Source organism: Pollicipes pollicipes, unplaced genomic scaffold, assembly GCF_011947565.3.
Source record: "Pollicipes pollicipes isolate AB1234 unplaced genomic scaffold, Ppol_2.1 Scaffold_7231;HRSCAF=8579_pilon_pilon_pilon, whole genome shotgun sequence".
NCBI classification, from domain to species: Eukaryota; Metazoa; Arthropoda; class Thecostraca; order Pollicipedomorpha; family Pollicipedidae; genus Pollicipes; species Pollicipes pollicipes.
This window is the reverse complement of record NW_023597034.1, coordinates 10637377-10652172: the sequence shown is the minus strand read 5'-3', so window position 1 is coordinate 10652172 and position 14796 is coordinate 10637377. Positions and strand designations below refer to the sequence as shown.

Sequence of the window (14796 nt, the reverse complement as noted above, 5' to 3'; positions counted from 1 at the left end):
AGGGATGGAATCTAGTAACTGGGTGTGAAACTTTCTTACGTAGTTGATATATGCCTCGTGGAGATTTGGATTTGCAGCTGATTGCATTACCGACACCTCTGTTCCTTTTGCCATGGCCGTTTCAAAATGTCATCAGTTAAATTAATTAGATAAATCAAAGCACAGCATCAGTTACAACCTTGGCTGTTTCACAAGGCAGCCGAAATTGTGCTGCTTACCAAAGGGCAGTAAGAGATTTTGCGCTCTTTTTTCTCGCTGGGATGGGACCTCGTTCACATTTACGACGCGAATCCAGTCTTGGCTCGCGGGGTGGAAGCACGAGACTATTGATATGGGCTTCTTGTCGACGAATGCAGTTCCCCTCACCAGTTTGTTAGCGTAAAATGAATAGCGCCGTAAAAAGATCGAATGTTATTTATTTGCCTTGACTGGAACGAATCATTGATACGTTTAGCGACGTTTAGCCTTGAGGCGTTGGATCGTTCATTTACAGATCATGTAACTCCTGTCGGCTCGTAAAGCGGGTGATGACATGGCCAGTGTGCTGCCGAAGCCCGAAATGTGGTCATCACTACAGCTTTCTTTAACGTATCATTACGCTTCGAGTGGAATGACCACCGATGATGGCGCTTCGGAGACTGCCGAGCGCTTCTACCCACCACCGAACGCCCGCGGCTCAGTGCTGGCGCCGAGGCCAGCGACGCCTCCCCGCCCCCTCGCCGCCGATGGGACTGGCCGCGCGGCCCGTCACACCCTCGCCGTCGCCGTGCGGGGAGCGCAGGAGCAGCGGCGCGGCAGGGGCGGGGGCGGGGGCTCCCCTCCCCGCGGGCCGCTGCGGCCCGGCCAGCCACTTGTTACGCTGCGGCCGGCGGGTCGGCGGCCGGCGCGGCGGGCCGGGCGCGCCTGACGTCACGGGCCCGATCAATACTGCACCTCCACCCCTGTGTCTGGCGCGGCCCCGGCCCGCCGCCGCCGCCGCCGGCCGGCACACAGCGCGTCCGGCCGCCGGCGACGCCGGCGACGCACGCCCGCCGCCATGGACGCCGACGACGCGTCTCTGCAGACGCAGGTCAGTGCTCTCGGCGCCCCGGGCTGCGGGTCGCCCGCTGGCGTGTGCCGAATTGGGCCGGGCAGAGGGCGGTGGTGGACGTGTATGAGCGATAGCGCTGGCGGGTGATTCACGTGCGCGATTGGGTCCGCTGTGGCCGGCCCCCGGCGTCCGCCGGGTGTGACCGGTCCGCAGCGTCCGGCGCGAGGCTGGCCAAAAGCCGGGGAACATCCCGCTGCCGGCGCGTCAAAAGCGCGCGCCGCCGGCACACACCGCCGCACTGGCTGGGCTGCGGCTACGCGATCTTTTCGTCGGCCTCTGGGGAGTTGGCGCAGTGTTTGTGATCGTCACCAGGTCACCGTGTCGCGCCCGGCCGGCCGCCCGGCAGCCGTCCCCGCCACCTCTGCCAGGGACTCGGGTGCCGTGGCCGGCGGGGGGTCGACCGATTTGCGGCCTGCTGTGAACGTGACCCACTCCCAGGCGCGCACGGAAAAGTTGGCGAGAGTCCGCAACCAAGTTTTCGAAGTTGACCGATTTTCAAACAAGACGTATGTCCCAAAGTAAAGGGTGACCTATGCGGGTTTATGTCACGTCTTTCGGAACATCGTTGGAAGCATTGGGCAAACCAAGCTCAACCGTTATTATTCGAGACACTGAGAGCTCATTGAACGAGCCGTCGACGTGCAACGACCATCCACACCCATCATGCACACATGCCACACATGCACCCCTCCCCCCCCCCCCACACATACACACACACACACACACACACACACACACACACACACACACACACACACACACACACACACACACACACAAGATATATATATATATATATATATATATATATATATATATATATATATATATATATCTCTCTCTCTCTCTCTCTCTCTCTCTCTATATATATATATATATATATATATATATATATATATATATATATATATATACCCACCACCCCACAAGAGTCCTCACGGCAGCTTAGGCTTGATCTTCCCAAGCTAAAACGACGTACCAACAAGCAATGAACAACAGGCATTTCAGCTACAATGGAGCATGCAAGTCCCCAGCGAATATCAGCATCACGAGAGATCGTGACAGTGACGATACGTGGTGTAGGACGTTACACGGGTGTGCAGATGTTCATTTTCCACCTCCCAATGAATACCGTCCCTAGTGCATTGTCGTGCTCATGGATAGGTGGGCGTGAGTGCCACCTGGGTCGTCCCCCTCTTTGCCTTGACCGCTAAAAGAGCCACCCGTTTTCCTTTCCGTTGCTCCCCGCACTACCCAACATCCGGGGGGCTCCTCCCCTTCGTGCCATTCCTTCCCTCTGTCCCAGCCCTTCCCTTCTGTCCCGATTCCCGCCCAGAACTATCCGTCTTTGAATCCAAAGAACTCTTTAAAAAAGCTCCTTTTTCATGCCACGGTTTCGACAACTCACTGGAAAAATCGGCCTCTGACATGATCATGTCTTCTCCCCCTCGGCATATTCCGTCTCCGTCTCAGTCCCAGCGCCCCGTAGACTCTCACCCTCTTCCTCTCCCTCTCAGTCCAAGGGCGCGTTCGGCCAAGGGAAAATTATTCAACGAATAATTATCTCTCCGACAGCCATCCGCGGAGATTCTCCATTTTTACTGGGCCGGTACAGAAATTATCCCTCAGATTAGTCTCCCATGCGCCATCCACAGCCAACTGTCACAGCTATACATAGCGAAAACAGATTCTCCGTCTCGACCATGCTCTGAAAATTCGCTGCGATTCTCTCTCGCTACGGAAAATATCTGGGACAATTTTTCGTGACGGCAGTGCCGAACGCCAATCCGGAAAATTTTCCAGCATTCCGGATAATTTTCCGAGATTGTCTGCCGGCCAGACGCACCCCAAGTCAGGCGCGTGACTCCTACTTTCTGCCCCGACCCTGTCGTTCGCAAGCCCCTGCCTCCTCTCTACACCCCAGTCCCGCTCGAGGTCTGTGCCCCCCGCTCCTCGGTTCCTCTCAGGCCAACCCCTCCCCAGCCCCTCCCAGGTCCGCACCACCCCAGTCCCTCCCCAGCCACTCTCAGGCCCACGCCTCCCAGCTCCTTAGGCGGACAGCCCCCCCCCCCCCCCCCCTCCTCCGCCCCCAGTCCTTCCTCAATCCCTACCAGCTCCGCGTATCTACAGCTCCTCCCAGCCCGGCACCTCCCAAGTTCCTTCCAGCCCGCCCCAGGCCCGCTCTCCCCGGCCTCTCCGAGGCCTCCCTCGGCATCAGTCCCCTATCTGTCAGCCCTTTCAGCCCTCGCAGAACAGCCAGTGCCTCCCTTGTTCCTCCCAGCTCGCCACCTCCTCGGCACCTCCACAGTTTCTGCCAGGCCTGCACCACTCAAGCCCCTCCTCAGACCTCCCAGGTGGTCCCCTTCCCAGCCTCCCCCAGCCGGCCTCTCCCCAGCCTCTCCCAGACCTGCACCACCCCAGACCCCAGCCCTTCCCGGGCGGTCCCCTCCTCAGTCCCTCTCTCTGGTGAGCCGCTCCCCAGGCGGTCCCTGTCCCCACCCCCAGGCCGGCGCCTCCTCAGCCTCTCCCCAGGCCCCCTCGGCACCAGTTCGCTGTCTGTCAGCCCTGTCAGTCCCGCGGCACAGCCAGCGCCGCCGCGCGGCCGGCTTGCAACAGGTGGGTGTATGTGTGTGTGCTGGGGCATTGCGCTGTCGCGCAGGCCCCCTGCCGGCGTGCACTCGGTCCGCGGCGGCGCCGTCGGCAGCGCGTGCCGTTACCGGCACGCGCTGCCGACGTACAGCGGCTTCTGGGGAGCTGTTGGAGGGGGAGCGGCGGCGGCTCGCGGTTGGTGGGTGGGGTCGGGTGTGGGGTGAAGGCGTAGGAATGGAGACCTGGCACGGGACTCGCGACGGGGAGGGTGACAGGGGGGACGACGCCTCGACAGCTTTGCGATATTTATATCTCGCCTAAAGCGCTTCATGGAAAGAAATGTCTCAAAGTCGGATAACCCCGCTTCCAACTTGGCATCAGCGATGGAACCGCTGAAACTCCCCGCGGATCTGAGAGCAGGCGAACTGTGGCGCTGTCTGGTGTGAGTTCTGGTAGGATGGGAGCGGTGTATCCGTGCTAGTCCAGGGCATTAGTGCGTGGTTAAGTGTGTGGGTACTCACTGATGCAGCAGCTCCTGCGGCCCAGTGATTTACATGAATGTGTCTGGTCCTATTTAATAGTCTCTGGTGCAGTTCTGGGCTGCTTGTGGTTATCCTCTTTAGCTAGGTGTGTTCCTTTGTACCTGAGTACGGTGTAGCATTGCCAACATTTTTTTTGTGTTGCATTGTATGCGCTGTGTACGCTGGCCTGAAGCAGTATTACTGATTTGCCACTTATCAACAATGTTATCTGAAGCTATTTAAACAAACTGCGGCTTCGCTGGTTTCACCAACTACAAAGTAATCCGAATACGGGGAGAAGCGACAGACTGCAACCGAGCACTCAATCCTCTTAGCAATGTGCATGAAATTCCCCACATTTGGCGGCTGACTCATTTCTCAATTTGGCAACCATACACGTGTGTTAAGACGACGCCCAACAACTGCGACAAATGGCTATCCGTGCTGTGTTCATATTGGGGTCCTGCAAACCATCGACGCGGTGTCACTGTATTTAATGATCCTTATGTTCGCGGATGGAGGATAGAATCATGCGCTTCATTTCTCCCACGGCGCGTCGCGCCCTGAGGTTTGACACAGTGTGCTGCACGACATGGGGTTACAGGTCGAGCCGTTTCAGGTCTCGGACAATGGGATTGCTCCGCGCGTGCAACAGCTGTCAGCTAACGGCCCCCGCGTCATTCCGCCGAGGACTGCACTGATTGGTGGAGTTGTCGACGCTACAATTGTATCAATGGAATAGCTAAGACACTAAGACAAGACAGCAGTAATAGGCTTATTCATCATAGACGAACCTGAAGAACTGATATAGAGATGCGTTGCTATTTCGGCAGCATGCCATTATGGAAACGAATCGCTATTCGTTTTGATAAAGGCATGTTGCCGGAACATGAACGCATCTACATCTCCATTCTGCTGGTTTTTCTATGAGGAATAAGGCTATGACTACTGTCTTTTCTATATGCATAATGTTTCTCGCAAATGCACCCAACAACTCACGTAATTTTGAATACACGGGATAGCGTTCAAACGCTGTCTCCATGGATACCATTGTATTTTCTCTCACCAGTACTGCAGCCAAAACATGGAACCGCGAACGCCCATCGTGTGATAACTAATAAAGTGGACCGAAGATGTCGTTTCTCTTAGATAGTTGCGGGAACTAGCGTGTTGACTTTTTAGATAATGGAGGCTGGCTCCCTGGGATAACTGGAAAAAACTGGCCACCTGGGATAACGGGGAAAAGCTGCTTCCCTGGCATAACCGCCGGGCGTGGCGCTTGTGAGTTGAAGTTTTCTCTGCAGGGGCTTCGGGCGTTGCAGTCACCAAAACATAAGGGGGTGGAATTCACCATCCGGACACCAACAAACTGCTATATTGGACGTTGTTGCAACAGACAACTTCGTATGGGCCCCTTCCACGTGTAAGCTAATATATTTATTCAGGCCTTTGAGTTGTACTTTTGGACCAGGGTGGGCCAAATGAGACATACAAGTGATTTGCGAACACGAGGCACAGACAGCCGCCGTATTTTCCTTTTCCCATGCTGGTATACGAGGGCTGTAGTGTCCTGCTGGTTATATCAAGCGTTTGCTGAGTGATTAGGGGGGTATAGAAATGTCTGAAGATGAAACTGGTTTGCAGGCACTCGCCCATTCCCTTCATACCTTACCCAAACAAAGTCGTGGAATGTATTCATACATTTTTGCCGTTATCCAGGCAGTGATACGGCTGTCAACGTGTCTCTCCTGTCATGAAGAATGTAAAGAATACCTGCTTAGTAGTATACCCATCGAGCGTCATGACAGCGTGCCCCATTCAATGGCACGGAGCCCGCGAAACGAAAACGAAACATGGTCATTGTCAAAGAAGAAAAATTCACGCCAGTGATGGTTGTATTGATAAAAACGTTTTCCCCCGCTATCGTTACAAACAGCGCGGCAGCGAAAATATATAGTACATAACCAAATATGAGCGGGATTATCGGTAACATCCCACGATCCTAACTGAAAAAGTCAGCCGAAATGACTGAACAACGAAAAGGAAATTAAGTATGCGATATTTGCATTGTATCTAACCTGTCAAACAGTTCGGTTGCCGTTCTGTGGCAATGCCAGCAGGGCACGAATGTGCGCCGGGAGTTTGTTTAATATAGTGAGGAAGTGGGCGAATGTCAGCAATCACTCGCAATGGAAGTTGCATTTCTAGTCTCCCGAAACACTCAGTTAAACGTTTGACAGTGGAGTGAACCGACATATTATGACCCTCATACACAGACGTAACAGACATATGCCTGATTAAAAGTAACTGATCGCTGGTCATCGGCGGCAATGATCCTTTAAACTCTTATGCGACCTGCCCTGGCCCAAAGGCATGATCGAAAGGTCTGTGTGAACAAACCGGCCAATCTGCTCATGGAATATGAGCATGTGGAGTTGTCTGTCCGCGTCAGCGTCGAATACAACTGTTTTTGCTGTTAAGATCGTGTGTAGCCATGGCAGCTGCTTTTTATTGGTGACGGCAAGGCCTGAAACCCTCCTGCAGAGGTAAACTGTTACTGAAAAGCGATCATCAGCTATTATCCCAGGAAGCTAGTTTTTGGTATGCGGTTACCTAGAGGATCAACGCGTATCCTGAACTAGCCGCTGGAATTATCCGGTGGTGACATTTTGTTTCGACCGACCTTATTGCGCAATGTCTACTTCAATGTACGCCAGTTATATTCCTGGCCACCCTTTCGCCTGAAACCCACCCCATGGACGAAAATTTTATTGGAAAATGGAAATTTCTTAGGACGTGACTACATCCCCAAAATTTTGGAACATTTACTTTGGGCCCAATATGACGTTGCATGGAAATAGGCTCGGGAAACGATTCAAAACTATCCCGACTCTGAGAGCAAAACTCCAATTATGGTCCCGCCGACGATACTTGACCTGACCCCTCCACCTTTGGCTTGACTCCGACCTTTTAAACCTTCGACATTGATGAAAACCGGCAGACTGCACGCAGGGGTGCAGCCAGAATTTGCGACCGAATATGCTAGCATGATTTGCAAGGAGGGCCTTAATTTTGGGAGCGAGTCTCAGCCCCATTAAATTACCTGCGCACTGCGAACAAACCAACAGGCCTGACAAATGCTAACAGGTACAATACCTATAGTATCAATGAGCTTATCAATGCTGGTTTGCCTTGGTGGCTTTAACATTTGTTTCAGCTGCGTACCGTACATATTCGCTCGGTTATCCGCCGGTATTGTTAGCAAATTACGGCCGTTGGGTTCTACATGTTACTGCACATGGCAGTGTTGGTGATGCGTAAAGCCAAAATAGTTGCCCTGGTCACCAGATTCCGGAAACATGTTCAGTGGTGCCGTGGTCAAAAACTTCACTCGAACCTGGCAGGAAGCGGGGTGTGGCTAAAGCTCCATCAGCCGCACCACTTTGGCTACGTCTTTAAACACATGCGCCTAAGCGCTTTTTGTTATTTGCTGGATGCAGAATGTCAGTATCCTGATTCTGACGACGGAAAAGCTGTAAGCGAGACAGGCGCACAGAATGTGCGTCTCACAGGCTACCAACGACTCATCCAGTACAATACCTGAGTGGCACTGTCCTAATCGGTCTTCGGTGGAGTAGTGGCCGCGCCGCATTTTTATCGTGGAGAACACATAGGCAATCTCAAGGACGGATGACGCGTGCCTCGAGCTGACTGCAGGGGATGCCCACCCGACCAGTCTCTGCTGACCATCAGCATCGTGCGCTGGAACTCCAGCACCTGTGGGCGGCGGTTCTCCACGTCATGTGATCTGACGTAATTCCATGCTACAATCAGCTGGGGGCAAAGCCAATGACAGATGTAGTTACTTATGTTGCAAATAAGTTCATTGAAGGATGGTTGATACAAGCTTGTTTCTAGATGATCCTGTGCGATCGATTTGAACACTTGCAATTGAAGAAGTGAAATATTGAAAAGACCGTTGACGTCGGTGAAATGTCCGCCAAGTGCTCAAAACGCCGTGCCCTAAATCTTCACCTTTGTTGCAGATCGTGATGTCTATTCATGTTGTAATATGCAAAAAACCTACGCCGCTTACATTGCGCAGTACCCACGATTAAATTAGATTAACAGCGTGCCTAGCAGACTAGGCCATCCAAGTGCTTTCACCGCAGCATGGAAATATACCACCACAGTTCCTCGTGACCTACGTGTTGTACGCCCGTATGGGTGTTCTCGCGGCGCGTTAAGGACGTTTTTACTTGCCACATGAGGTTTTTTCCACTGTTCGCACGTCTTGTGGAAATGACCTCCCGTGGCGTCTCCATAACCACGTGCGGCCACTCAGACGCCAGCAGCGCGTGCTGCGCTGCGCGTGCGTGCGCGCGCGCTGCCTGCAGGCCTGCCATTGTTGCGGCGTTTGGAGCACGAGGCTGATCACGTGGTCACAAAAAATGCGACCGACGCGCGAGTAGAGGCAGAGAGCGCAGGGTTGTTGAGCGGGGCGTGTGTAGACGGGGCAACCATAGTCAGCAGATTGCGATTAGTCTCGAGGCTAAATATAAGGTTGCAGAACTATTGATCCATGGTTGTAATATGTATTGGGGTGTGCGCAGTTTGAGCGAGGGAAGCAGTTATTGAAAATGCCCCTGTCGTGGGAGATGAATCGTTGCCTGGTGCGCCGGCCTAATGGACGACCTCAAAAACATAGTCTATCCGCCATTATTGAGCGCATAGTTCTGGTAAGTAACAAAACAACTGTGTTATGGCCATGTTTGAAATCACATCTGTGTGAACTAAAGGTCGTACCTGTGGTGCCCGCAATCCATGCCTAGTGGCCAATTGGATGACGATATATCAGGCCGGCGGGCGGAAGTCAAGTCCGCATAAAACGATTTTAACTGCATCGTGACGGCTTGCGTATAGCAAACGCAGATGAGTGTGACGATCTTTACCGAGAGGTCTCGCTCGTTCTCTGATTGGTCCTACACACAGCAGGTCTTTAGATCGTCAATCATACTTCAATAATGACTGCTGATTTCACAGTTAATCAGTGAAAGTCTGAGAATAGCCTTGATATGGCGGAGGCTGTCGAATGACTAACTCGTTAGCTCCAAACCTTCGTGTCTATCACTAATCGTGATTTGTATCCGTGGTATAGGAGGAACAAAACCTATTTGTACAGCCTCAACGATATATATCTCTCTCCATGTTGCAGGAAAAGGAACACCAAAGAAGCCAGGCGATATTTGATGAACTCTCCATACAGAAAGGTGGTGAGTTATAGATAACTACGATACGCGAACGAGAAGCGATAAGTCTGAAACGTTATATGCTTGCTTGCTGTCGTTGACACTGATCTGATGCCAACTGATGAATAATTTAAGGTAATGGCGATTTAGGCATGTGTGGTGTGTTTCAACGAGCATGCATGTAATAATGATTGAAGTATGTGTACCTGCGTCAGCATCAGTACGTACTAAATCACAAGCTCACAAATGGCTCACAAGCATGACAATCATGGATATGACATAGCGTTTTAAGAATCGACCGCTGCTACATGAACTTGAAATAACCGCACCGTTAGTTCGAAGCCAAGGACGTTATAAGAACAACTACCAAGAAGGCGTAACGGGTCCGTGGTATTTTGGGGGGTCAGAGGTCCCCTGGACAACGTATCGTAGAATTATCCGCCACAATATTCTTCAAGGGTGTATTGACCTGAGATCAGAGGAGTGAGACTAAACGGCTGACATCATTAGTAGACATGAGATCACTGCCTCGGATAAGGAATTGTCACTGGGGGGGGGGGGGGGGGGGGTCAATCCCCAAAATTATCATAGCCCCAGCCCCCATTAAGTAAACTTCTCAGCCGATTTCGCTGAATTTCTAAGATAGCACCGACTGGAAAATCAGTGCAACAACTATGGGTGGAGGTTCTCCAAAAATGTTGGTGGGGCCCAGGCCCCGCCAAAGGCATTGCAGGAGACTCCGCCCCCCAGAAGGATCGTCCAAATCAATGACGAAGTGAAATAACTTCGAAGATATCTCCGTTTCAGGTTATTTTACCCGGAACTCTCAGCTGAACACAAACGAGACACGTTTGCTGCGCTTCAATTATCTCCACAATATACCTTTGCTTTACTTCTTCCGCAAACACTGGAACCGCTGATAAGCTTTTATGTAGTAATCGATCTGAATACAACGATAGCCTGCACGATGCATATCACTTAACTCATGTTCAGCAATGCGGCTTCACGTCTCGACGGAAACGCATGGTAATGGATGAATGCAGACTTAGGACATCGGACGCCTATGCCACCTTGCGGAGGCTCCGAAGCTCCTATGATAGATATAGATGTCGTGTATCGGGATTCAATATTTCCAAGCTGTTTTACAAGCTCACCACACTTGACTTATGACCTGTCTGAGCTCGTTGTCTTAATGGTTAAACAACAGGCAGTTTTACCCAGGACGGCTTTTCTTTATGTACATCCTGTGTCATGCGCATGACCGTGCGTCATGGCACATGAACTGTTGACAATTGGATAACAATGAAGCAAATCACGCCAAGAGTGGCACCAAAGCTGGAAACAATCGAAGGAAAAGTCAGAAGTAGGTCATTCACAAGTATTGCAGGCGGCCATGGTCAGACTGGAACTAAACAGCTTCCATGACGTCACAGTTCGCTGACGCGCGTGCTCCCAACGTGACCCAGTACACTTTACAGTGATCCCTCGGAGCGGAAGAACTTGGCATATTCACGCTGCTTGTACTCCTCCGGGTCCGGCCGACGGTTGCGCCTGTCTGTTTGCCAGGAAGGCCGCCACCGCCGGACGCGGGTCAAACCTCGCGGTGCCGAAGCAGTTGACACTGATGACAAGTCGGTCATTCACCATTGACAGACGCCAGACGCATGCCCAGGCGATGGCTGCTGCGCACAGTGTTTTAGTGCGACACGGCGCGCTCGGTGCCCATGCTGTGCGGGGTGACGCACAGGAGCGACGACAAGAGTTGCTTGCAGACGCCTTTAGCGTTTTTGGTCATCGCCGCCAGCCTGCCTTTCATGCCAGAATGCCGGTCTCTGGCGTCGTTCATCTTGCGCCACTGGTCACAGTTCTCTTGTGAGCTAGGCCACGCTCTCTGCCAAACAGCCCGGATGCCAAGCAAGCTCTTTCATCAACTCCAGCTGCAGCAGCGCAACATTGCGGGCCTCCAGCACATCTGGTAGCACCAGGTCCCTGCGCTGGAATTTTTCTGCAGGTGGCAGAAAATTCCGCAGATGTCGGCCATGACGTTCGTCACGCGGGGTGCGCGGCCGTCCGCGGCCCATTTCCTGATAAAACCCTAGGCTTCAGCCTTCTCATTCTTGCTGCCTTTTGCTGCTGTCTCCTACCATACTTCTCTACACGCCGCTAGGTTCGTCAGGACAGCGTTGATTGACGACAGCAGGTGCTCGGCGAAACGGACCTCGAAGTGCTAGGGGAAAGTGACCACCTTCTCGCTGCTCTCGCGGAGCTTTTTGTTCCTGGACTTTGATGTTTGGAAGTGCGTTATTACAGCACACAGGTCCATCTTCCAGTGCAGGATCTCCGATACCGCCTTCTCCACACCCTCTCGAGCTAGGTCACTCCTGTGACACACGCACCAGATGGTGATCAGGTCACGTCCCAGCAGACCACTGAGCCTTTTCCAGAGACCGCTGCTGCGACCCGTGTTGGCGATCTCTCCGTCCGTGGTCAAGCCAACCAGCGTGTCGAGAGGCAGATCCAGCCCTTCAACAGCAGTTTTGACCGCCTCTAGTAGACCTTTTGCGCCATCTTCTTCCGGTTGCACCACGCTTAGAATGCAGGCCTGCAGCTCAGCGTCAGCATCGATCATTCTGGCAGTGACAGATTTGTTGTCTTGCTGCTGACGGTCCATACTTCCGTCGACCTGTAGGCTGTACATAACTCCAGCGCAATCTTAGCGCCGATCTTGGCCCGCTCTAACTTGGTAACGACGCTGAGCATCTTCCGGCACATATCCGGATCTCTGTAGTGAAGAGCTGCAGGAGGTGGCTTTGTTGGCCGCAGGTCCACTTCCCAACCACACTCGTTTGTAGCTGTCCAGGCTCGCTGCGGGGGAGCGGGCTGGCCGCGACCAAGCGGCCAGAGTTTCGTGCAGGCTATCGTTGTAAACAGCAACGGCGAGCTCCAGAAGCGTATTGGTGACACCAGCGGCAGTTTTCTTAAGGCGGACATCCACGGGTGTTTCGAGCTTCCGCTTTTCCACTGCTGCTCCAGGTTTTTTCACATCCACAGCAGCAGCATGCGATTTTCCGTGCATATGATCTAACACGCTCATCAGTTTCTCCTTGCTGCCCTTTCTAACGCCGCCGGCTATGTAAACCCGCCCGTTTACCGAAGCCTTGGCTGCCTCCATCTCGTGCTCTGCGCAGATGGTGCACACCAGCACAGCTCGCTTGCTGCCGCTTATCTGCCGGTTTTCGTGGAGAAGGCAGTCGAAGGCGTTCAACAACCACTGAACGTTCAGTTTGGCTCCCTTGTACCACTCGTCAGTTGTCGCACTACTCTGGCTGGAGTGGCAGGATGCGTCTCCGTAGCAGTAGGGTAGATCGTCGGAGCGGCGAGAAGCGTTCCAGAAGAGGCGGGTTGAGCATACCGGGTGAAATCTAGGAGCAGGGAAGTTGCAAGGATTAGAACTGACCACCGAACAGGAGAATTTTCACCATAGGGCACAAGGATAGTAAGACAGACATTTTCTGACCGCATGTATCAAGTTACCAACTTTTGATTTCTGTTCATGAAGACCGGGATCTTATTTTCGGAGATATGGCACTGGTAGTAATGCAAATACTGAACAAGGGGTTTCCTCCTTTGTAGGGAGTTTGAGGTCCAGTCGTGTGTCGCGTCATGTTGAGAAAAGCATCCTGATCAGATAGCACGACGACGCTCGTATGCATTCTACATAACCGTCAGGTTTTCAGGGCATGAATATCTCGCCGCGAGTCAGTTACACCAGGATTATCACCGTACGAGTCACCAGACATGATTACGCGTTCCGTACGCCATCTTTAGTCTCAGATTAATGGGATATGTTTTGTACTGTATTAATTAAAACAAAGTACATTCTATCGCAGGTTATAGTGAAACGACACGCAGCGCAACTTATGAGCTATTTACTTGCCGTGCAATGCACCTAACATCAGTGAGATGCAAACTAACAATACAGGCGCTCAAGCTTCAGCAGGTCACTGTTTATATTCATGCGGTCCATAGTCGGCAGTTTGTTAGACTGCAAGGTAAAAATAGGCGCTGGATTCGAACCCACGGTCAAAATAGCCTTTAATGACATTAAAGATCAAATAAAGGTCATCAGAGGTGTTCCGAGGTCAATGACCTGTTTTGACCTCAGGTGCGCGCGAAATATCTTTTGGCCGTAAATGGGCCGTTGTGGTACGTAACAAAATGTTGAAAAGCAAACTAAGGTACTAAATTAGATGCTAGATGAACATAAGAACTTCCTTCATGCACGACGCGGGCAGCAAAAGTAGCACTGGGGACCGGAGGTCGTCGAAGTGCAAGACAAGTAAAATGCATATCTTGACCTGTCAGTCATCACTGGACGTGCTCTTACCTGAAAAACATACTGTTACAATGCCCCCGTTAAAATACGGAGTTCTTCGATTCTGAGCGTTTGAAAATTCGACTTCAGTTGACCTTACGCTTGACCCTCGCGTCACCTAAAATGGCAATCGGTGCTTTGTTACCTCCCCACCTCGGTGCTTTGTTACCCCACATAGTCATGAATGTAAATCAGCCATAAAAGCTTGGTCACGAGCAAAACGAAAGAAAATTTGTTATCCTTGTCCATGTGGGCCATTTTAGAATAATCACATACTTGACCTGATGACCCACGTGAAGAGTTAGAAATTGCTTTATTTTGCTCCCCATAGCCTCAAGATTCAATGTTTACCGTTAAACCTCAGTTTCTCCCAGTCCGAATATAACATGTTTATTTAATCCCACCCACGCATCTTGATCTATCCGTGACCTGTGGTGACCTCAACATTAACCTGGATAAAAAAGTACACGTGCTTTCGCCGTGTATCGTCGATACCTTTCCGTTTCATGCCACCGTTGGGGGCCGAGATCATGGGGGAGGGGGCGGAAATCCGCCCTTTCTCCGGCCGGGCGAAGGGCCATCTGAGGCCCGGCGAGGACGTGTTAATGATCACCGGAATCAAATCTCAGTGGCGCTTTGCTGCTGGTTCACCTGATGATTTGATCGGGAACGTAACGGTTACACAGGAACAAATAGTGGTGATCACATATTAGGAAAGATGGTTTGCAACAAATGCCCAGCTGTTTTGGTTCAGAATTCTTTGATGGGTAGAAACGTAGAATAATAGAAACAAAATGTTGTCCTAACTAACCGAGCATAGCCATCCTTTTTTGCAGCGGGCTGTCTTTCGTCAACGTCCCCTTTGCCATCATCAGCAGCAGTGTTGCGGGAATGGGGAGCGGGAATGGGCTCGGATGGAGGCTGGAAACAGATACAGGAGTTAACACAAACCGTCCTGAGAGGTATTGCAAA

The 14796-nt window shown here is 51.9% G+C and overlaps 1 protein-coding gene across 1 annotated transcript in view; it reads left to right on the top strand.

Annotated features, from left to right (window-relative positions):
* Positions 1–1033: 1033 nt before the first annotated feature.
* Positions 1034–14796, top strand: part of LOC119109274 (nucleolar protein 4-like) — a gene marked incomplete in the record, with an annotated part of 21700 nt that continues 7937 nt past the window's right edge. The window contains 2 exon segments of the mRNA XM_037232869.1: positions 1034–1069; positions 9416–9473. Coding sequence (XP_037088764.1) covers positions 1037–1069; positions 9416–9473 — 91 coding nt within the window.